This window comes from Motacilla alba, chromosome 9 (genome assembly GCF_015832195.1).
Source record: "Motacilla alba alba isolate MOTALB_02 chromosome 9, Motacilla_alba_V1.0_pri, whole genome shotgun sequence".
NCBI classification, from domain to species: Eukaryota; Metazoa; Chordata; class Aves; order Passeriformes; family Motacillidae; genus Motacilla; species Motacilla alba.
In genome coordinates, this window is record NC_052024.1 from 20780755 (window position 1) to 20805173 (window position 24419).

The 24419-nt window shown below is 44.9% G+C and overlaps 2 protein-coding genes across 3 annotated transcripts in view; one reads left to right on the forward strand and one right to left on the reverse strand.

Annotated features, from left to right (window-relative positions):
- The first annotated feature begins 4094 nt into the window (after positions 1-4094).
- On the forward strand, positions 4095-10785 carry GHSR (growth hormone secretagogue receptor). Of its 2 annotated transcripts, none has more exons than XM_038145830.1 (2): positions 4095-4891; positions 8034-10785. In XM_038145830.1, exons 1-2 carry the CDS (start codon positions 4138-4140, stop codon positions 8336-8338), a joined length of 1059 nt encoding a protein of 352 aa, XP_038001758.1. In that variant the 5' UTR covers positions 4095-4137; the 3' UTR covers positions 8339-10785. The 2 variants fall into 2 exon arrangements, with proteins under 2 accessions (XP_038001758.1, XP_038001759.1); XM_038145831.1 differs by having other exon boundaries at positions 8082-10785.
- A 7537-nt stretch (positions 10786-18322) lies between these two features.
- FNDC3B (fibronectin type III domain containing 3B) overlaps positions 18323-24419 on the reverse strand; it is a 186252-nt gene continuing 180155 nt past the window's right edge. The window contains exon 26 of the mRNA XM_038146346.1: positions 18323-21871. Within this exon, the coding sequence (XP_038002274.1) occupies positions 21560-21871 (312 nt within the window). The 3' untranslated portion in view covers positions 18323-21559. The remainder of the gene's footprint in view (positions 21872-24419) is intronic.

The following is a 24419-nucleotide window of genomic DNA, read 5'->3' on the forward strand; positions in this document are numbered from 1 at the left end:
ATGGCTTCCATGACAACCCTGTCTTAGATAATTTCCCTGACACTGATTGGTATCAGATATAATCCACTAAATGCCAGAGATGGTTGCAGTGCAAAGGACAAAATGCAAACCATTGAGCAATGCCATGTTGTGCAATTCCATATAACTGGCTTCCAGATCCCAGCTGGTGAGCAGCATCTGGAAGCAGTAAGCTGAAGAAATCCCTGAAAATGATCTTGTGACCAGAGGACAAAATTCTGAGCATTTCCCCTGAGGTACTTCTCATGTTTCTGAGCTTTAGCAATTATTTAAGCACTGGGAATTCTTACTTAGTAGAAAAACATCTGATCTTTACCCATTACCAAGCTACAGTAGAAGATGTTTGTTCAGCCAGGAGAAGAGAAGGCTCTGGCAGACTTTACAGCATCTTCCAGGACCTGAAGAGGCTCCAAGAGAGCTGGGAAGGGACTTTTCACCAGGGTACAGAATGACAGGGCAAAGGGGAATAGACTCACACTGCCAGAGGGCAGGGTTAGATGGGATATTGGGAAGGTGGGGAGGCCCTGGCACAGGGTGCCCAGAGCAGCTGTGGCTGCCCCTGGATCCCTGGAAGTGTCCAAGGCCAGGCAGGATGGGCAGCTGGGATAGTGGAAGGTGTCCCTGCCCATGGCAGGGGTGGAAGCACTGCAGCAAGGGATTGTGTTCTCTCTGGAGCTGGGGAGTGAGTCTGAGGAAGAGGGACACAACGCCCAGGTGTGACCCAGTGAGCTGAGTCTGAACCTCAGAATCAGTGACTGCAGAGCACAGCTTTGCTGATTAATCAGCTAGCAGTGTTTTGAAGTCTGCTTGCAGATATTACTGCTACATAAACATCTGTAAAGAAATTTGAGCTCATTCTGTGTTTTACTTTATTAAGCTGGATTACTGCTATTCCAACAGCACTCCTCAGTGATGAGAGCTGCTAAACCATAACCTTTGAAAGCATATACCAGGTGCTACCTCCTGCTCTAAACCACACTTATAACAGCAGTCAAAACACCTTCTGTCCCTGGATATAATAAAAAAAAAAAAACCTGAATTTGCTTTTCTCTGAGTTTTGGAGGTGCATCATTTAAAAATGAATCTCTACCTTACAGTCTGTTTTCCAGCTTCTTCTTCTCTCCACAATAAACACATAATGACTGTAGGTTCAAAGCCTTCAGATATTTCCATGACAACAAAGACTGATATAAACAAGAATTAGAACTTTACTGGACAAGAAGAAAATTGAAAGAATGGAACATAAAGGAGAAATCTCAAAGCTCCACAAATAGAAACTCTTCTACTTCATCTCTAGTGCTCAATGCAGTTTTGAAGCTACTGAAGAGAAACACAAATAATTTAAGAGTTCCATGAAAGGTAAATGTCTAGTATAATGTGTTTTCTAAATTATCTTTTTAATATCTGGTTTGCTCATACATCCAGCTAGTGGATAAATAGAATAAAAAGTCCTTAACTTCAGCCCATTTCTCTCATTGCAGTGAGACCAATGACTTCACTTTTGGCTTGTTGGCAACATGAAACTAATGTTCTTGCAGCTGAGGGCTGGTAGATAACTTTGGGGAGCCTAAAGCCATCTTCTCTCAGAGTTCTTACCTCTTCTATCACCACTCTCTGCACCCCTGTCCTTTAGCAAGTGCAAAGCCCAAGCAGAATCCATTATCGTGCAATATTGGTGGATGACAAATCTTTATATTCCATCCAAATTTGGCCTGCAACTGCCAAAGAAATAAAAAGGAAAACTAAAGCTGCCTTTCTTCTCTCTCAGCTGGCATTTTTTTCTGGCCCTGACCCAACCCCATGCAGGAAAAGCAGCCAGAGGAGCCCTTGACTCATGATACCCTTTAAAGAAGGAGATCAATGTTGCTGCATTTGAAGTACAACTGCCAGTTCTGATCCAATTGCATCACAACTCAACAAACTCCCAAGGAATTCAGGGCTAAATCACTGCATTGCAAGCTCGGGTTGTCTGGAGTGTACAGATCTGGTGCTCACTCACTGTTGGGTACTTGATTTTGGTATAGACACCACAGTAAGTTATTATTCCAGAAAATAGTTAATTCTTTTCCCAGGAAAAAAAAAAAAACAAAACCAAAACCAAAAAAACAGACCAACAAAAAACCAAAAAAACCCACCACTTTTCTCTCCTTGGAGAAAGATAAATTGTCATTTTTGACAAGACACAGTTGAGCAAAACCAAAAATAATTTCATGAAGTATCCCTTCTACATAGAAAGTCACATTTATAGCTTTAGGCCATTTTCTCTGGTAAATATCGACATCCTGCAGCTAACATCACTGGTCTGAGAATGTACTAGGGAAAAGAAATATTAAAAAGCATTAAGATTATTCCTTATAATTATGCAAAGTATTTGGCAGCCTAACCACATAAGCAGTTGTCATCTCCTCCATAATATAAAGCCATGTCATGTAAATTAGACTGGGGACACAATTCTAATATGAAATAACTGTATTTTAGTGGCATAAACCCCATGATTTTTATTCAGGAACATATAACACAGCTATACAGGCAGCTGGGTAGACAAAGTGAGAAGTACATTAGATTCTTCCTCCTTTTCAACTGCAATAATGTGCAGCCATCCCTCATAAAATTTAGCAACTGTTGAGTAACTTGCTGCAAAACTGTCTCACAGTTCATGAGCAGGAATGAGAATACTGATTCCAGCGAAACTGCAAAAATATATCATCCAAATTAGGATATGGACAAGGCACAAAGGCTAATGCTTGCACGATTAGAGAAGGCACAAATCACAGAAAACAGGCACAGGCAGAGTAACTCAGCATTGTGTCACACCACACTTGAGCTCTATCTGCCCTCCAGCAAAGCCCTGCAGCCATGAAAGGGGAATGCTGGAGTGCACCCAGGCAAATGGCATAAACCTGCTTCCCTGCTGAACTGATGGAGCTCCGAGCAGCCTGGGCTAGTGGAAGGCATCCCGAGGCAGGAATGGGATGAGCTTTAAGGTCCCTTCCTACCCAAACCATTCCATGGTTCTGTGGCTAAGGGAGATGCCAGCATGGATTCAGAGCACTGGCTGCCCCTGAGAGATGGGACATGAGAGATCCAGCCCCTCTAGACAGACAGGAGTGGAAAAAGATTGTGCTGCAGCACACATACCCTCAGAATTTGTGGGGACAAGCTGGAAAAACCCAATACAGATGTGTGGGGAGTTACTTTACTGCCTCTGATCTCACCTTGTTCTGCTCACATCTCATTTCTTGGGTACAATATTCTCCTTTTGTACAACAGCTGGGGAAGCACGGTTCTGTCTGTGCCTGCAAAGGGCAGAGCAGAGGACAGCAGTAACACGCTGAATTGAAATTTAATTGCAGGTAAATCATGTAGAAGCGGGTGGCTGCTGCAGCTTCGCTGAACAGGAGCCCGGCCGGGCTCCTGCCAGGATCCAAGGGCAGAGCAAAGATGCGGAGCGGGGAGGCAGCGATCGCACCCACGGCTGCGGGACCGGCCGCGTGTGCTGAGCGCCGCGGGGCCGAGTGTGCGGGGCCAGAGCGCTGAGAGCCCGGGGAAGGGACTCACCCTGCTCGGGCAGCACGGACAGGGGCACCGCACCTGGGTAAGGGCACGGCGCCGGGAGCACGGACAGGGGCACCGCACCTGGGTAAGGGCACGGCACTGGAGCTCCGGGAGCACGGACAGGGGTACCGCACCTGGATAAGGGCACGGCTCCGGGAGCACGGACAGGCGGGGCAACCTGGGCACGGCTCCGGGGCTCCGGGAGCACCGACACCCTCACCTGCCCAAGCGGGCGGGCGGCGGGGCAGGGACCGGGGGCAGACCCGGCAGGGGCTGAGCCGTGCGGCTCCCCCCGGGGCTCGGGAAGAAAGTTTGGCGGCTCGGGGAGCGGCCCGCGGGGGTCGCAGCGGGGCCGCTCGGTGCCCACGTCTCCTGTGACGCGCGGCAGCGCCCGCCCGCCCCGGGCCGGGGGGAGCGGCGGAGCGCCGAGAGGCGGAGCGGGGCCGCCCGTCCCTGCCCGTCCCTGCCCGCCCCCGGCCCCGCACCTGCCCGGGCGCGCAGCGGGGATCGCGCGGGGCCGGGCCGCGCCGCGCCGGGCGGGGATGCGCAGCCCGCGGCGCCAGGATGCGGGAGGGGAGCGCGGGCGGCCGCGGCGCGGAGAACCGGACGGGCGCCGAGCCCCCGCTGCACCTGTTCCCCGTGCCCGTGCTCACCGGCATCACCGTCGCCTGCGTCCTGCTCTTCGTCATCGGGATCATCGGCAACCTCATGACCATGCTGGTGGTGTCGCGGTTCCGGGACATGAGGACCACCACCAACTTCTACCTGTCCAGCATGGCCTTCTCCGACCTGCTCATCTTCCTCTGCATGCCCCTGGACCTCTTCCGCCTCTGGCAGTACCGGCCCTGGAACTTCGGGAACCTCCTGTGCAAGCTCTTCCAGTTCATCAGCGAGAGCTGCACCTACTCCACCATCCTCAACATCACGGCGCTCAGCGTGGAGCGGTACGTGGCCATCTGCTTCCCCCTGCGAGCTAAAGTCATCATCACCAAGGGGAAGGTCAAGCTGGTCATCCTCTTCCTCTGGGCCATCTCCTTCATCAGCGCCGGCCCCATCTTCATCCTGGTGGGGGTCGAGCACGAGAACGGCACGAACCCCCTGAGCACCAACGAGTGCCGAGCCACAGAGTACGCCATCCGCTCGGGGCTGCTCACCATCATGGTCTGGACCTCCAGCATCTTCTTTTTCCTGCCCGTGTTCTGCCTGACCGTGCTGTACAGCCTCATCGGGAGGAAGCTCTGGAGGAGGAAGAGAAAGAACATCGGTCCAAACACTGCCATCAGGGATAAGAACAACAAGCAAACTGTGAAAATGTTAGGTACGAGTCCTCTTGCTCTGTTTTTCCAAAGGGATGTGTGTGCTTGTGTGTGTGTGAGAGAGAGAGGGAAAAAGACAGGGAGCTCTCTGATAGTTTGCTGTAGTTCCTTCCAAAGGAAAGAAAACCTTTCATACAAAAGGCTAAACCTCAGGGTAGCCATAGGATAACTCTCCTCCTCCCTTAGATTTATTTCTAACTGGTTTGAGCTGGGAATCCCAAACAGTTAAACAAAAATTAGTAAGAATCCCTGACAAGGACAGATACTATAGTTATAATTAGCTTGTGCCCTGGAGATTTTTGAGCGTTTTTGCTCTTTGGTTGTGGATACCAATGTTATTTACAGAGAACAGTTTATTTCATTTTTAAACAAAACTAAACCCTTCTCAAGCCATGAAGTTGAGCTACAGACTACAGCCAGGCAGGCAGGGCATGATGTGCACCAAGACTAATAGGAAAAGAGTATCAAGGTTTTAGCAAATTGGGGTTATTTCCTACCATGGCTGTGTAAGCTTGTGAAAATTAATCTGCATTTTCATATTAGCAAAACCCCAGGATATGCTGAACCAGGAGCACCGAGTCTCCTTTGAGGTCTCTGATGCTGTACAATCTCAGAGACTGTAAGAAAACAGGATCAGGGCAACAGACACTGTCATTCCTAACTTTGTGTATCAACACTGCTGAATGCTTCAAACAACACTTGTGGTTGGCACATGGAAACACAAGTTTTAACATACTAAGTCAGTGCATGTAGTGGCAGTTTGATACACAAACCCAAAAAGTTGTCCTGCAGTTTGGTGTCTGAAAACTGCAGAATCTGCTGCTGCTGCGTGCTTTTATCCAAGCCAGAAGTCCTCTGCAGTGCAAGTCATCCTGTGAATTTTGGGGGGGACAAGATGCTCTGCAGGAAGAATCGTTCACCTGCTCCTTTCAGCAAGGTTGAAGTGGTGGGCTAATGAGGCAGACAAGAGGTGGCAGTGAGTCCTAAGTACCTTAATTATCAGACAGGAGCCTAGCTGATCTTTTTGTTCACGTCCTAATTTATTACTATGCAACAGCAGGAAGAATAATAAAACCAGCAGCATTCTTTATGCCCTTTCAGCTACGTTTTATGATCAATAGAATTACTTCAGTCTGGTAAGCGTGACCTTGAAAGTAATTAATTGCTCACACTTCTAGAGGCTCGGGATTATGAACTTCCACTGGCTATAAGTAAATTACATATATTACTACTGCTTATATTTCCATATACTTAACTGTAAAGAATTTTGAAATTAAAAAAATGCTTATTTCTGCTCTGAAGTGTTGCCACAAGCATTGCAATATTTCAGGCACTCTATTTTTTTTTCTTTTTACAAGGTCTGAGAACAGCCAGGCAGTGGCAAGACTCTCCTCTGACAGAGAGCCAATATTCCCCAAATGATAACAGTCCGATGCCTGATAGAAAGATGGGAATAAGTTAGTGAGGGCTCAGTGGCAGCAGATGCTCAATGCAGTCAACTCTCACTGGTGTTAATGTTCTGCTTAAAATTTAGAAGGCGCTTTCTGGGGCTTTATCAAGTCATGGAACATCAAGTAAATGGGATTAGCATCAGAAGTTCTTTTAACTGTATAGACAGGTTATGCTTCTGGGACTGAAATTAAACACCTAAATGTATAGTCTGACTTGCAAAGGAGCTATCACACCCCACTCCTATTGAAATCCATGGGATTCTGCATGCACGAAGATCAAAAGCCTGACTGGGATATTGCATGCCTACATGTGCTTAAAATTCGAGTCATAATAGGCTGTGCTTTAAACTCTGCTCATTCATAATGACCATCATGATAATATTCATTACATGGATTCAAATCCCCATGTGAGCTAGGGAATCATCTGGATTTTGTAGTGAAGACAGTGAGGGAAAACTGGAAGTGGTTGGCTCAAGAAGATGCAGAGCTGGAAAATCTATGCTGAGCCTCAAGCTCTGGTGCTTTCCACTCCACCACAAGTCCTGCATTAAGCATCCTTTTGAACTTGGGAATGCTGGTGCAGAATTTTTGGGGAAGGATACCCATAACCATTCCTCTCAGTAATTTGAATTTTATTATCTTCTAAGACATGATATGAGGATAGCTAACGCAAGCAGGTTGCTAACACAACCTGCCCACCAGGGCCAGGTTGGACTGGACTTTGAACAACCTGGTCTTGTGTAAGGTGTCTCTGCTTAAAGCAGGGGACTTGGAAAAAGATTTTCTTTAAGTTCCTTTCCAACCCAAACAATTCTGTGATTCCATGAACAGGTTAACTGTAAAAATTGCTAAAGAATGTCAGAAACCCTTGCTCGAGTTTTCTGTTTTTTCTCTCTGTAATATATTAATAGATACACTCAGAGCAATATGAAAAATAATAAAGGTCAAAGGCGCACAGGAAATGAACAGAAACTGTTTCCCTTTCTCTCAGATGAAAATTCCAATGGGCCAGTGTTCAGAGATACACACATTCCCATTATACTATAGACATGATAGTTACATGTGATTGCAACCACTCTAGTAATACAATATTAGAATTATGTAGTTATATACTACACATTTAGTTTTACTCCTCTTGGGAGTAACTCATGTTCCAAAAAATGGACAAACTGGAGGGCTGAACCATTCTCCTCTTCTTATCTTGGCACATGTGCTCTACAAGTTCCCATTCTGTGTTTTATTCTGGGGCCTTTGCCTTTAACAATTTTCCTTTTTGTCTTAAATAATTCTGCTTCCCAGTGATTACATTCTTCATTATAAACCACAGTGTTGAGTCTATCACATATAATTTGCTTTTGTTAAACACTGCAGATGATAGATGGTTATGTTTTGTCACCATTTGGATTCTTTAACAGTCTGTTCATGCAAACATAGGTTTTATAGGTCAGAAGTTTGCTGCATTGGATTAGTTGGGCAATATTCAGGCAGCCTGTTTAGATATGATCCAAGTGTATTAAGTATCACCAATTTATACTCTCAGAGAATGTATGGAGACACAACCGAAAGCTTAGGGGAGGCATTTTCACACTTTGTGATTAATTGGTTAAAGGAACAGAGCTGCAGAACAGAATGTTAATCACCTGTGTGTCGATACTCACACTTAACACACTTTCTTCTGCTGTTTTTATTTTAGTCGTGGTGGTATTTGCGTTCATACTCTGCTGGTTGCCTTTTCACGTAGGACGGTACTTATTTTCCAAATCCTTCGAAGCCGGATCCCTGGAGATAGCAGTGATCAGCCAATACTGCAACCTGGTGTCCTTTGTCCTCTTCTACCTTAGCGCAGCCATCAACCCCATCCTCTACAACATCATGTCGAGGAAGTACCGCGTGGCCGCCTGCCGCCTGTTCGGACTGCGCGCCCTGCCCAAGCAGAGCCTCTCCAGCAGCAAGCAGGGCAGCTCCCGCGGCTGGACAGAGCCCAGCGTCCTCACATGACACCGGGCACCGAGCATCCCCCGCCGAGTCCCCAGAAAGCCATAACGGGAGGGGAAGAGGGCAAGGAATGGGAATCCCAACGCTGAAAGCGCCGCTTCGGCCATCACCCGCGCGGGCTGAGAGGCACGGCGCAGGCAGTTAAAGATCTGAGGGGAAAAACCTGAAGTTTGGGACTCTTGAGAGGAGAGACGTGGTCACAGAATTTGGCAACGCTCCAGGTGTTATTTTTGTGCTGCTTCTGCCCGTTTGATTTTGTAATGCTGACTTTAGCCCAGACCTAGGCTGTGCCGTGCTGAGCAGGCAAACGTGGCCCACTTCACTCGAGGGTTTGTACGACTTCAGCAGCGCCAATTCAAGCTGAATTTTTCCAGAGTTAGCTTTAGTTTTGCTAAGAATTTTGCTAGCATCTAATCAGACCCTAGAGAGAGAATACTGAATTGCCTTTTTGGAGTAGTAAACAGGAAATTTGATACACTTTTCATAATACCAATTTTTAAGTAAGCTCATGTTTTTCTCTGAATGAGGAAAATTATTTCTTAAAAAAAAATAAAAAAGAGATAGAAAATGGATAATTTTTAAACATGCTAAAAATAAATAACCTCCATGTCACATCCAAGAAAGGAAAAAAAATGCTTTCACAGAAGTGGCTTAGAATGTGACTGCACTGAAATATTTTTTTAAAATATATATCAGTGGGACAAGGACAGTGATGACTTCAGGCCTGCAGTGATGCTATAAAAATGTCGAGTGCAATCACCCACCAAAGTCTCTCCTTTTTTTCCTTTTTTTTTTTTTTTTTACTAGCTCTATCATCTGTACTTGTTCTGTTCAGTTTGACTGTGAATGACTTGATGTGTTTGAACTTGGAAGCTTTTAATTGGTTCAATATTTGTAACAAGTTTGTGGCTGCCTGTCCCTAACTGCACCCCAAAGCTTGCTGAGGACAGGTATCCTGCCTGTAAACCCCCACGTTTCTGTTTAAAGTCTGTCCCAGTGCCACCTCCCCCTGTAAAGCCTGGTGTGCATTTGTGCTCGTTCGCTGCAGTGTGGAATTGAGAACATTTTGCATTTTTTAACCACCGTGAGCTGAGAAAGTAATAGAAAAATCTGCATTAAAGGACACAGGCAGACACATTCTCATACTTGACTCATAAACCCCTTAAATTAGATTTTCATACCTCAAGCGTGCCATTTCAAGGCAAACCAGAAAACGTTCCATCTTCTGTGCTAATGAATATGGCTTATATTGTCTCACCAACATGTGGGGTTTGTGCCCCACACAGCTGACAGAGCTTTGGAGCATGCATGTGTGATAGCAGCTTTCTTTGGTTCTAGTGCTCATCCCCAGCTGGCCCACAGCCCTCCGTTCCTGGTGAATTTTAATTGTCCCTAGTGAATTGTGTGTCAGCAGAACTCTCCTGCCTCCAGCCCCCTGCTCCCACCGATGGGCCACTTCCCCCTGCTCCACCTTCAGCTGCTCAGGATGAACTCACAAGAGAAATTTGCCTCTTCCGTATATTCAGTGTCTTTTCTGCCACCTTTGCTGGGGCCAGGGGCCTGGTTGCTGCTCCTTGGTGGCACCTGAGCCTGTCCCCTCCCCGCTCCAGGAGTGCAGGATTTACGTGCAAACACCCACACCGAGGCACTGCAGCGCTGCAGCATCACCTCCTGCTTCACCTCCACCCACAGGCACCTGGCTGTCCACGCTGCTCTCTCACTCACTCACTGGCAAGCAGGTCTGGTGGCAGAATTCATGCAACTCAGGGAAACAAGACATTTGGGAGCCAAGGAAAGAGGGTGCAGATGTGAGCTCAGTAACAAAATGTCTGTACAAACAAACCACACACACACCCGGCGTCACATCGGTGTTTCGAATCTCAGCTGTGTCTGTGCTGTTAAATGTGAACAGAAAAAGAAATAAAGTGATCAGACCCTTTATAACCCTGTGGCTCTGTGGTGGGGGAGGACCTAGTGTGATTCACACAACTGGATTTAACTTTTTTCCCCTCATATTTGTATTTTAATTTTGTTCCCTAAATCTGTGCAACTAAATTGATTAGGCTATTTTGTTTAATCAGAGTAACTGCAGCATTAAAGCTCTGTGTAGACACATTTGTGCATACAAACTACAAACATGCTAATAATTTCATTTAGCCGAAACATTTCACCAGGAGAAAATTTTAGCTCTACCAACACTGTAAAATGGCCACAATTTTGTGTATAGAATGAAATTTAAAACATTTGATCGGAGGTCATAAAAGTCAGGAAGGCACAGGCTGCTCCTTGGGAGGCAGGACAGGATTCTCCCTTCCTTCTGAGGAGTTGGACTCGATTCTCCAAGTCCTTGGACAAATCTAGCAAAATACACAAATTATTATTAAAGATAAGTAGCCACTTTTGTAGGACTCTTGCTCAAGCAGGAAAATACTTCATATCCAGCAGGGAACACAAACATTTAATACACTGTAGCTGTCACTATACCAGCCATTAGTGTTGCTGCTCTCAGTACCAAAACTTCTATATGAATTCCCTGAAGCCAGAGGGGGTCACACCAGCATGTGCTGAGGAACTACTGCTTCAAACTGGTACATAATGAACTGCTTTTATATGGAAAGCAGGAAAAAAAAACCCACAAAAAACCTGGAAAACCCTCACTTTTGCATCCTAAAATCACCTTTTGTCTGATGCCTCCAAAATAATACACGTCCCCACCTGCACTGATGGATGAATTCAGCATTGCTTGTCTTGAGTGTTATTCAGAGAAGCACAGAACATAAAAGGGACCTATAGACTGTCTAGTCCCAACCCTCTGCCATGGGCAGGATGCCACCCACTAGATCGGGTTGCTCAGGGCTAAATCCAACCTGACCCTGCCTAAGTTGTAAGAAATAATTTCACTGGGGGGGAAAAAAAAAAGCATGAGCAAGATTTGAAGAGTGTTTTTTACCTAAGAGCAGTAAAGCTGGTCCAAGGTAGGCATCATCAATCTGTCCCAGGTGCCAACAAGGGGCAAGGCTCCTCCTGCCTTGTCTCTGGCAGGATGAACAGGGGCAGAGTGGATGCTGCAGAGGGCAGGGACAAACAACCTGTGCTGGCACAGTGATGCTGGACTGTCCTGGCAAACATTTCCCAGCACAGACAAAGCCTTGCTCCTCTGCTTCCCAGGGCACTTCTGCAGCACCTCATGTTCCTGGCAGCTTCTCCCCAAAGCCTTCCCTACATGAAAGGGCAAAGCTGTGCCTCCCATCCAGTTTTGGGCCTGGACATGGTTTTTGAGATCCATTTTTCATGGGGGGAAGACAAGAGAGCCTTGCAGGCACTGGGCTGTTCATTGGTGTGGGAGACAGGGCAGCTCTGCAGGAAAGAGTTTTTTCAGGCTTGAACCTTTCCATTTCTGGAAACTCTTCCCCAAGGGAACAAACCTTGCCAGTTCTGACTGAAAAAAAAAAGCATAGAGACTGTAAGAGTCAAAATTTTGCTGTATTCTTACTGACTTGAATGTGAGCAGCCCACAGAGAAAATAACTGAAAGTTCATTCATTAAAGAGTCCCAGTTTTAAAAGCTTTTCCACCTCTACATTTTGTATCACAGCTCCACAAATAAACAAGAACAATTTGGCTGCATTTTCTTTCTTGGCAATGAGTTAAATTGGTGATGAAATAGGTCAAAAGGACTTTACCAGAATGCTTCATTCATTTTACAAAAGTACCTTTGATGGAGGCAAGCACAAGCAGAAAATCATGTCTCATTGTATTTCTTGCCAAAAATAAAATATACTGGAAAAAAAGCACTTTCTGTCAAAATTTGAACTGATAGATATTCAGCAGTTATGTAAGTTTGTATCAAATGACATTTGCATAAGCCCAATAAAATCAGCAGTTTTTAGATACCTGAACACCCAAGGGAAGCCCCTCTCTGTCATGGAGTTGCTGCTGCTCCGAGCCCAGTGGATGTTTCTGGATGGGCTTCCATAGAGCTTGTATCTTTTACAAACATCCTTGAAGAGGTAAATTACATCTTGAGAAGTAAATTCAAATTTGGAACAAAAAGATGTAACTCATCTCCCAGGAATGGCCCTGCTGTTACTTCCCCACATCCTGAACCACCCTCCTCACCCCCAGCTGAAAGCACCATAACTACATTTTACCCTCACAACTCCCAACAAAAAGCACCAGCCCTATTTTACAAAAATGAAATCGAAGCCCTTGGCATTTTAACCCCTTGCTCAAACCCTACTGTCCCAGAGTGATGGGGTGTGGATCTGCTTGCACCCTCTGGATGTCATTCCTGGGTCTGGCAGCTCCCAGCATCAGTTTTGTGTTCCTGAGCTGTGCTGCCAGAGTGCTCAGCAGAGGAGCCCATTTATTCCCAAACTTTATTTGGGGGACAAGCAGCCTCTGGCTGACACTGCAGAGACACCGTGCACTCTGTTTGCACAGCCCTGGCTCTGCATCCCTGCTGTCCATGGTGAACCTACCCCTGCAGGGGGTTTGTGTCTGCACAGGGATCCTTGCACCAGCCCCTGGGCCTGCAAACTCACAGGAGCTGCCCAGAAGACCCTCAGGATGAGCCAGCAGATGCTGGATGGAGCTGATGTCCCAGGCCCCCTGGCAGTTTGCACTGTTTGACACCACTTGCTGTCAGGCACAGGCAGCTGCAGTCACACCCTGCCCAGAGTGATGCCAGCAGCACCTGGAGAGCTGGAAGCTCCCGTGGTGTTAATGGGAAATCTCTGCTCCTTGGGGCAGGTCCATCATTCACTGAGGGCAGTGACACACCCCCCCTTCAGCCACCTCCTCCCCATCCCCACTGATGGACCACCCAGAATCCTTCCCAGCTCTGCATAAACTTCACAGGAGCAAAACCATTTCCTCACACAGACATGCTTGCCAAAGGCTTTTCCCCCCTGAAGCACAAGTTCTGGTGAGAGACAGGTAAAACCCACAGGGGGTTTGGCTTCTTGTCCCACATCCCTGGCCAAAGTTTTGCCCAAAGCAGTTGTTGGATGATGGGGTCCAGCTGTGCCAGCTCTGGCAGATCATGAAACCACAACCCTGCCTGCTGCTGTTTAGGAAAAAAAAAAAAAGCAGAAAAGCAAATGTTAGATCAGAATTTGCCTCTTATCTCTAAATTGTGATTATGCAAGTACAGTGGAGAAAAGGAAAATTGAATCCATCTTGTATTGATGCAGGCTAACAGGTTTCTGCAGTCACTCTCTGTCAAGCCTTAGTCCAGTTGTCATTCCAGCACACAATATAGCACATTAGCATTATCCTGTGTAACTAACACACTTTGTGGGTCTTTAACAGGCTTCCTCAGTGCTTTTTCCAGCACCAAGGTCTCCATTCCCTTCCAAGCCCTTCCCCATGCCAGCTGTGGACGGGTGCATGCCATGACTTTTTCCCTAAGACCAAAACTCAGAGCCTCTCATTAACCCAATTACCTGGATCAGGACAAAAAGCACCTGGGGTTCATCTTGGAGCTGATCTGGTGATGCTGAGTGCTCGTTTCTCTGAGACCTGCAAACACACTGACCTGGCTCTGCTCAGAGCAGGTGGCTCTGCAGCACAGTTTTGGAGGGCAAAAACCTCCAAACCCATGGTGCACACTGATGGGCAGATGTCACCTGGATCCCAGCCCTGACACCCTGCCAGGCCCTCACACTGCTGGCCAGGAGTGGGCTGAGAAGGAAACACAATGTGAGCAGAGCCCCTCAAGTGTTCTGCAGTATCCCAGCAAACCACCCCAAGGGATGGGAGCGACCCCCAGGAGGAGGAGAGGGGCTGACTCCTAAATCAGCATCCAAACCACAAATGGCCAGCTGCCAATCTCAGCTCTCATTTCTGTGAGCAAATACACCCTTCTGAGAGCCACGGGGTGCTCCTCCTGTTGTACTTGGAGATAAACCACTTTGTGTTGCTCCAAGTAAAGGTGTTTTATGGCTTTCCACACCTGCTCTGATTCTTTCACTGGGAGCAAAATAATGGTTTTGTGATGTGTGTGAGTCCATAAGGCAAAATTGCTCTCAGAAGTAAAGTACCCCACTCTCCCCTTCAGAAGCTGCTCTGAGGGCTCAGAATATGTTCTCCTAGCACTTGCCCCCATTTTTGATGCTACTGGATCAAAAGATCCTTTGCTTTTTTCTCATGTTCTGATTGATTTTCACATGATTGCAGCGCTGTCTGTGAGAAAGAAAAGGCATGGCTATTTCCAAACCTCTATCCACATTGTTCTTCCCTGCACAGCCTCCTTTCACTAATGACCTGGGGCTGCAAATCATGGCAATTAAGGTGGGCAGGCAGGGAATCCGACACCACAGCCTGCCCTGCAGTGACACACAGCACCACGAGCTCTGAGGAGCAGGGATGTAAACAGCTTTAACACAGCAGTTCGAGAGAAGACAGCAACAATGCATACTACCAATTCTCCCAAAACGAAGGCAAGAGTCATGGTCACATCCTGCCCAGTCAATAGCACTTTGGTATTTTTATCAAGCAGTGACAATGAGATTGATTTTTCTAGATTTGCTGTGCCACGCTGGTGGCACCAGCTGTGAAAGGTGCAATCACCTGAGTTAGTTTTGACTGAATGTGGAGTTCTGAACCCACTGAACTCTTAGTTTGTGAGGAGGGAAGGAAGAGGGCAGCCAGCAGAAGGGTTCCTGTGTGCCCTGGCTGGTACTCTGGCTCCAGGAGAGGAGTGCTGGTGGGGGGCTCTCCCTCAGATGCCTGAGGATCTCTGCTCTAATGCTGGGATGGTTTGGGTTGGAAGAGACCTTAAAGACCATCTAGTCCCAACACCCTGCCATGGGCAGGGACACCTTGTACTATCTATCCCCAGCTGCTCAGAACCCAACCTGGCCATGAGCACTTCCAAGGATGGGGCACCCACAGCTTCTCTGGGCAGCCTGTGCCAGGGCTCACAGGGAAATCACCTCAGACCAGCTGTGGAGTCAAAACCCACGACAGGCTTGTATTTACCAGCTTCCTTTCAGTCTTTGCTGTGGGCTCATGCCTGATTTCCCACACTGCAGTGGAACCTGGAGCAGTGCCAGTGCCACAGGCTGTGCCCAGATCCGTATCCAACACCCCTTTCCTGTGAGACTGGCTGATGTGAGCCAGGGGAAGGGGCTTGCACCATCACTGCCCAGACAAGGCTCATTCAGAGAATAACCAGAGGTTTGTACAGCTGGGATGCTTTTGGTTTCATTACACTGAAGTCTGAAACACCTGACACTTCAAGCCAGATACAGGACAGAGACATGGAGAGCACAAGAACAAGCCACGGAGAACCCTAATCCAGAGCCCCATCCAGCAATCCAAACTGCACACAGCAGCATCCCAGGGGATATTTGGCCCTGCTGAGTGCCAAGACCTGATTTTCTCAGCAAACCCTGATGAGCTGCAGCCATGGCTGGGCAGGGAACAAGTGCATCCTGCCCAGTGCAGCCAGGGAACACCACCATCACTTAGAGGTGCTGCACAGCCTCTAAGGCCAGGACACCACCACCAGCTCACCAGCTCTTTATGGAAAGGAAGAGCATTTGAGCTAGAAATTAAAAAAGACAATATTTGCATTGGATTAGGGTGAATTTCTCAACTCCATTCACAAGTTAATTCTCACAAGGCTTCTGCATCCCTACTGTTTGCTCCATTTTATTTGTAAAGAGTAACAGCTTTCATATGACAGAAAGTGAGAGAGATGAGCTAATAAAATTACTAAGAAATGACATCCACTGAGCACACTGACCCAAGCAGTTATTTATTAACCATGTCAGGAGAGCTAAAAATAGCTTTGATTGCATGCAAGACCATCTATGCCACCAATTAGTGCAGAAAATGTAACTACTCAAGCTAATAACAGCACATTCACTTAGATAACAGCAGATCCCAGGCTAATCCACTGTCTGTGAAGCTTCTTTTTATTTCACCGAGCCAAGAAACTGGGCATTGTAAGAGCAATTGTCAAGAGCAAAAATAGATGTAATTGTTCAGAATGTAGTACCAATAAAATAGCCCTTTCGGGGGATCTCAGCTGGCTTTTCTGCTCAGCCATAAAAACAGTGCAACAAAATGTCCATATTCATCTCTACTTACTCGTGGTTCTCACTCTGAGAAAAATAAAGATAACATTTGCATCTTTACTCCAGGCCAGGTTAAGGACGGAGAATATAATTCTACACCACTTCAGTAAATGACAATACATCATCAACTCTGCAATAATTCCAGAAAAGGATTTGCAGAGGAAATATAATTTATGCTTCATATTACCACACAAATTTCTTCTTGTCTCTGACACCTCTGGCTGCAAGACAGGTCTCACAGAACCATCCTGTTGATGTAGATGTCATTAATGGTGAAGAATAACTCCATGTCCACAGGCCACAAATTCACAGAATGGAATCACAGAATGGTTTGGGTTGGAAGGGGCTTTAATGATCATCTGCTTCCAGCCCACGTATTTAATTTTCAGGGGGATATTAAATACCTCAGCAATGCTTCAGGATGGGAGGGACAGGCAGGAGAGCCCCGATCCTCTGGCACAGCACTGGCACTGTGATCCACCCCTGCTTCAGCTCTTTTTTTTTATTGCACGCTGGATTTGAGCATCTCCTAAAATTCAAAGCCACAGGTGAGCTGGTAAAGCTCCACAGGGGGTGAACAACACGGACTGATGTCACTCCAGATCCTGTTTGTTCCCAACTCCTCCGGGGAGCGCGCGGCTCCGCTCGTGCCACACGTGGCTTTCACCCCCTGTTTCCTCAGAGAAACCCCCCTTCCAACGGGGCTCAGCTCTCCTGCACCACACCAAACGTGCTCTGAGCTGGCAGGAGCGACTGAAGCGAGGAGCAAAACAAACTCCAGGCGTTGGTTTTTGAGCAGCTCTGTGATTACCGAGAGGAGAGAATCGCCGCTGCCATAGAAACGGCAGCGCCAGCCCGGGGACCGCGCTGCTGGGGTACACCTGGCACTGCTCACACTGTGCCACAGCCCACCGCTGAAATACCCACAATACCAGCCTCTGCTCTCTTCCTGAACTTTTCAAAGTTGATAGTTCTCTTGCCAGCAGGCAAAGAGCTGCTGGTAAACGCAGCATCAGCCAAGCCTGGGTATAACCTGCTCTGTGCTTCCTCACAAAACAAAATCCCTGGTAAATTCAGGGCTACTTACCCAGCTCTGCACAGCCTGGGTGTGGGAAAGGCACCCAGCACCTCTGCAAAAACCTGTGGGTGACAACAGCACAAGGTGACATTCAGAACTCCAACAGCAAATGTTTAAATCCTGCTTCTCTCCCACGGGCTCTCACTGCCCTCCAGCATCTCTGCAGACACCCCTGGCAAACAGACACCGCTGAAAATAAAAGATCTCCCCAGATGTCAAAGGGCTGATTACTATTTTATAGACATATTGAAAAGATTTTGTTAAAGAGATTGTCTTGGCAAGCACTGCTTAAATAAAAAAGCTGAGCAACCAAGTGAAAAAAAATATTCCCCTAGGAAAACCCCACTCATGTTGTAAACTGCAGTAATTAAAAAAGCAAACAAATCAATTGTTGTATTTATGCAGTAATTTGAAGAAAGCATTAAAAAATTAAATGAATGTGTTTGACAAGAAACATGTATACATACTAGATTATTTCATCATGATGAGGAATTGAATTCATTGCACATAATTAATAATTTAAAAGCTCTAGTATTTCAAGAGTTTAATTACTCAGAGAGAACAGACCTAGGTATGTTTCTATAAATATAAATCCTTAATTTTTCATGCAAGCTATTTAAAAGAAGTCATTAGAACACCTGACTTTCAGATTATCACTGTAAACTTACTCTTCACAAAACCACAAAAATCACTCCAATTACAGAGCAGAAACATCCTGAGGTAAATTCAGGGCTCCCACCCTTGCTCCAGGATGCAAAACAGCACTGACCTGCCAGAAGGGGCCACGTCGACCCAAAGGGCTGTGTTCAATTAAAATAAAGAATTAAAACAGAAAGAATTAAAACATTTATTGGGCATAAATATATTACATATACACTACAGATACAGTTAAGTCTTACATACATAGTGTAGTATTTGCAAAATCTATACATTAAAATTGATATGGCAGTTTTAATATAATGCATATGAAATAGTCTAAAATTTACAATACAAGAAAACTTCTGATTATTTTTTTTTAAAGTTGAAAAGCTTGGAATGTATGTTCCCATAGTGAGGTAAAAACATTTTATTTTTCTTTTTCAATTTAAAGAACTGTGCAAGGATAAGGTTCATACACATTCAATTAGGGCACTTCTCAATCGTGACACTGAATACTGAGCTACTGGAGCCAACAAACAGGATTAGAAAACACTTCAAGTTCATAAAGAAAAAGGCAGAACAATATAAAAACATCTCTCTCCTTCCTTAAGGGTATTAAATACTTAGTGTTTCATTCTACCTTTGTTGGTGGTGGTGGTTTCTGTGAGAGCAGAGCGCCCTAGGGTTGGATCCAACACCCGCCACTGCTGGATGAGGGGCACGAGGAGGTTTGGGAAGGGCCAAGGCATCAGCAGTGGTGGGTCAGGGACAACGTCCCTCAGAACAGAAGGGTGTGACATCGGTGACCTTTGTCACTGACACACGGGTGACAATCAGATCACTATGGCAGGAGATGCAGGCTGAAAACGCCAAATTCACCGGGCCTGTCCCAGCTGCTCCAGCAGGATCTCCCGAAAGCTCAGGCTGGGACTGGGGGCTCTGGTTGGTGAGGTTACAAGGGACCCAACAGATCAGCAGTGACAGAGATGCTTCGAGTGTGACTGACTGCTCTCCCCTCCACGTCTGCTCACTGCTTGCGGTAGCACTCGTATTTCAAACTTTCAAAATGGCTAATCTAGAGCACGTTGGGTTTTTTTCCTTTCTTTATTAAAGCAGTTTTTGTTTTTTTTCTTAAAAAAAAAAAGGTGTCAAGCTTGGATTTCATAGCAGCACTGCTCAAACAATATACCAAAAATAAAAAAAGGCAATCTATTCAAATTTCTGGTTTTTTCCAAACTAGCGGTCTTTTCATCGTTTTAAAAAATACACTCTTCTCCCCTCCAATGAAAACAGCTGTATACTTTTTGCTCACAAAATACAGATGCAAGGTCACAGAGTTTCATATCACAAATAAATTTAAATAAGTTGTAAATAAATTTGACAAGCCATGACTTTGGCAAAAAAACAAAAAAATATATATATTTAGCTCAATGCCATTAGTTTGCAAGACTAAATCAAACTAATTATAGTCAATAACAAAATACAGAACATTTCTAATATTTGCTACATCTAGAGAGGCACACAGAATAATTCATTGATCTTAGCACTTTCTTTCCAGAGATGATTTTGTTTTTGGATACATGTAAACGTTTGAATCACTGATAATGGGGTTTTTTTGGCATTTAATGTACTAGATGCTCCCATCTTCAAAAACACAAGAAAATGCAAGAAGATTAATAATACTAGGAATGCTGCCAGGTAAAAAGTTGACCTAAAGTACAACAGTATAAAACAGACAAAATGTAACATGCTATGAGGAGGGTGGAGAGGGGGATTAGATTAGTACATAAGTACACTTTTTATTTTTTATTTTTTTACAATAAATAAAAAGATTGCACTGTAATTGGTATTTAAAGTACTGTATGCAGTATATAGTATAAATAAACCTAAAAACAAAAATAATGTTGTTTTTTTCCCCCATTACTTTGGTTAAGGGAATATTATGCTAGTACAGGACACTGAATCTTAGACGATGGAGACAGAGCACAAAAAAAGATAGGACAAAAGCAAAATCAAGTAGCAAAAATATACAAAAACAAGAGGCAGGGAAATACACTGTGTCTGTTGCACCCTTTTGGAATCTATTTGCACCTCCAGCTCATTAATGTCCCTGAGGTACTTGCACAATGTTGTCTTAATATAAATAACCCCATGACTCAAGAGTTAAAAATCTAGTGTCTCGATGGATTAAAACGTGCCTGGGAAGGGGCAGGCAGGAGGGGGACACTGCCACCAGAGCAGGGACCATTCCTCTGCAGGACTCTCATCTCAGTTTTGCCAGGTACCAAGTTATTTCAATCAGCCCCATGGTAAGAACAGCATAGACACCCTTCTAAGGCATTTAAAACAAACAGATGTGATTTCTGATACCTCCAAAAAGTTCCATAAAATAGACACCCCTCCAAAAAATAACAATAATATTAATAATAAAAAAAAAATCAACTGACAGTAAAGTTTGCTTCCATTGAGTGTAAATCTCACCTAATTCAGTAGAGGCAGTAAGCTGTCACCAGCTCGAATCATATAAATCAGGCTGAATGTAATAGAATAATATCTAGTATTAGATTAGGAATAGTTATATACAGTGACAAACAGACAAGTTAAAGCAGCTTTTAAATAGCTGAACATGGGAATAACTAACTATTGCACAATGCCCTCTTACTTAAAATTACTGCTAGGAATCAAAATGGTAAAAAAAAAGATCTATAATGCTTCATAATTTATACGTAGTTTGGTTATTTGATTTCTAATACAGGCAGTTTATAGTGTTTGTAACTGTAAAAATAACAGGCAACTAAAAACGTTTTTCAACGGCAGGATGTTGTTCCAATTTAAATGCACAAAACAGTTAAAATAACAACTTAGGCTTTACCTTGAAAAACTGGGGCAAATGTAGTGAATAATTCGTAGGCAACATTGCTAATACTGTTCAAGGAAAAACTGGTACTTGACTAACACTGTCTATACATGCTTGTGACTAATGTTTAGAAGGAAAAAGAAGAGACAAAAAAAGTGACTCATTATTAAAATTTCCTAAATAGTAAGATAAAATAAGAGACTGCATGAACTTCAGTGAAAAAAGCCAAACCAACATTGAAAAGGCAAATTGTTGACAATTTTGAAATCATGAAGGAAAAACAAAAAAATCTCGCTTTTGGTATCTGGTTTGCTTGTTTCTCCAGTTTGACCACTTCCTAGTTCTGAATTTCAAAAAGGTGCATCAAAACACTGATTTATCTTTAACTGTATAAAACAAGAGCAGTATATAAAACGCATGGTAGAACGAAGGATTTCAAAACAAAACAAAAAAAAAAAAAAAAGGAAAGAAAAAAAAAAGAAAAAGGAGGAATATCTGAATAAATGTGTGGATTATAATGCGTAGCATTAGTTAAATCTGTACTTTAAACTCCGGTTGAATTGTCTACTTCATAAAGAAGTACTGTAATATACAGGCGAAGATGATGGAGAGGCTGGCGAAGCCGAGCACGATGAGGGCCGCAAACTGTTCGTCCGTGGGCACCATGGCCTTGGCCTTGGCGTCGTCGGCGCCGCCCGGCTCGCCCGCCAGCACCAGGGCGCTGCGCTGCAGCGCGAAGGCCACCGAGGGGCTGAAGGGGCCGCTGAGCTCCTGCCAGGGCTCCAGGCAGCGGCGGCAGGCGCACACGCGGAACCGATAGTCTGTGTTCACCTGAAGGCCTGAGATGTGGAATGTGGTTTCTTCTCCCTTGTACACCTTGAAAACAAACCAGGCAGCGCCGTCAGACACAAGCTCACCCCGCGGCACACAGCGCGGCGACGCGAGGATTTTGGTGTGAGGCCTTAGGATTAAAGCTTTTATGTTTTTCACACCCTGTGCTAGTCAATATAATTCCTGCATTAGTGAATAATTCTCAACTTCACATGGAGTATTAGTGAGGCCCCTCCACAGTTTGGTCAAACAAAACAATCCTTTTCCAGGCCTGAGAACCAAGGTTGCCCTCGCAGCCTCAGGCCCCGAAAAGCATAAACAAAAATGAATTTTGGGGAGTAAACTGAGGGAATGTGACTTCATCACCTGAAGGTGGAACTGGATAATTAACCTCTGATAGACAGACCAAATAGACCAAACTTACATCTGTCTGAGAAACTCGTGACCATTGTCCATCTTGGGTGTAGCCTCCACAGGGTTTTTGCACTGCCCAAGGAGTCTCTGCTGAAGGCCTTAAAAAATACCTATTTAATTCTCTGACTCTGTCCAGCCTCTGTTCTAGGTAGCCTCTCCAGGCATCAAGTCTCTAAGGAAACGCTTCTCAAAGGAAGGAACTCACTGGGTCAACACAGATTTCAGAAAAACAGAGGCACATGGAGGACTTCTCAACCAGTCTCAACACAGTGCACACAGGGACAGACAACAAACACATCGCTCAGTGCAGCAATGACAGCACACACTAATCTTCTGTGGGTGTGAGAAATGCTACAAACGTGCTTCCGCACTCTGAAGTGTGACTGTATGCCCAAAACATGTCTAGGACATAATCACCCTGTCTGGCCCCAAAAAGAAGAAAACCTGCAAACAAGGTTATTGGAAGTCATTCAATGTGTAGCTGTAAGATCGCTTACAAATGTAATTTTTATGTATTTTCCCCTCACATTTCTCTCAAGAAACAGCAATCTTGCCAGAAATTGCACTTTCAGAACTGTGGAAATAATAAAGTATTATTAAGGTGTGAAAAATTTCCTCTTGATTGCATTATATTTGGTTGTTTACTAATCCAAACCCATCACCTATTTATGTTAATCAAATGTAGGTACCCCATGACTCAGAGCACAAATCACAGTATCAGAAACGAGAGAAAAAACGGAATATCTGGGACAATTTTGTGACTTAAATGGAAAAAAAAACCACTGGAAATATTCACAAACTCTGAAAACAAATAATTTATATAATGGAGGGTTGTTGAGACTGGTATTTTATGAAATGAAAAAAGTTGTGTCTGCCGGGAAAAAAAACATCCTGAACTTCAGATACTTCTTCCTTTGCTCATTTACCATTTCCCTTCTCTTGGCTGTGGGAGCAGAAGGCTGAGAGCATCTCTGCCCTCCCAGAGGCAAGAACTCATCTTAGAAAAGGGGAGCAAGTGGGAAACTAGTCCCAAGCCCATAGAGGATTTCCTGTGTGTTACTCTGGAGTAAGAAATGACAAGGGAAGAGAAGAAACCTGCTCAGCTAAAAACCACTTAAAGAGCTCAGCTTCCCAGCTTTCCTGCCCTGCTTGCCCCTGAGACTCATCCCTCGGTTAAACAGTCAGTTGCTGATTTTTTGAGAAGGTCTGTGACAAAAAGATTAAGGTGCTTCTTTCGTTTGTCTTCCCCTTTTCTTTTCAGCTTTCACAGCTTTTCCAAATGCAGTTTGAATGATGGCGAGTCTGGGTTTCCAGACTAAGCACAATCAACTGGCTCATGTTTCTTGGACCTGAGGCACAGATCAAGAAACAACATTTAAATAAATGCTGCCTTGCTCAAGTATTGCTCAGCATTTGCAGGAAGTTCCCTCCAGGTCAAGTGACAAGAATACAAGAACTTCATCCCATAACCCCTATGACTGGCCACAGCCATGCACAGCTGCCTTTCCTCTTGTCTTTGTTTGTCTTCCCAATGCCAGTGAGGAGTGAGTCACTGGGTTACAGTAATTGCAGGGAAAACAAAACTGAAAGTGCTGTAGCAGTCCACAGAAGTGATGTGAGGGTTGAAATATCTGTTTGCAAAGCAGCCCCCATCCCAAGAACACCTTTGCCACTCTGCTCTCCAATGACAATTCCATTTCTAATACCCACCTGGTGTGGGCAGCTCTGCTGTCCCACAGGACTGAGTCAGGATTCTTCCACCTAACTCCCATTTTTTTAGATTCTGAGTCAGGGCAACTCTGAGCCCTCACAAAAAAACTGTCAGCAAGATTTGCTTTTAGGTGCTGCTGTAATTAATAATTTCATTTCAAAACATACAGCTAGAAAAGCTCTACCTGCCTTTGCCACAAATAAACCTTTGCAACCAGTATGACCACTTCTGAACCAAAATTAAAAATCCAAATAATGACATTTAATTAAAAAAATTTACAATCTAAACTTCATAAATTACATTTAAGAGATACTAGCAATTCCATATATACAATCTGTATTTGCACTGAAAAAAATCCTGACCAGTAAAAAAAAATCCTGTTTTTTTTTTTACTTGTTTTGTCCTGTCAGGGTGGTGAATACCAGTGTAACTGGAGGCCAGGCTTGGCTAAATCAAAGACCTATATCT

Excerpts from the sequence above, each read along its gene's own strand:
- GHSR (XM_038145830.1), top strand. The coding sequence starts at position 4,138 with ATGCGGGAGGGGAGCGCGGGCGGCCGCGGCGCGGAGAACCGGACGGGC. Across the intron at positions 4,892-8,033 it reads GCAAACTGTGAAAATGTTAG|TCGTGGTGGTATTTGCGTTC; the intron begins GTACGAGTCCTC and ends TTTTTATTTTAG.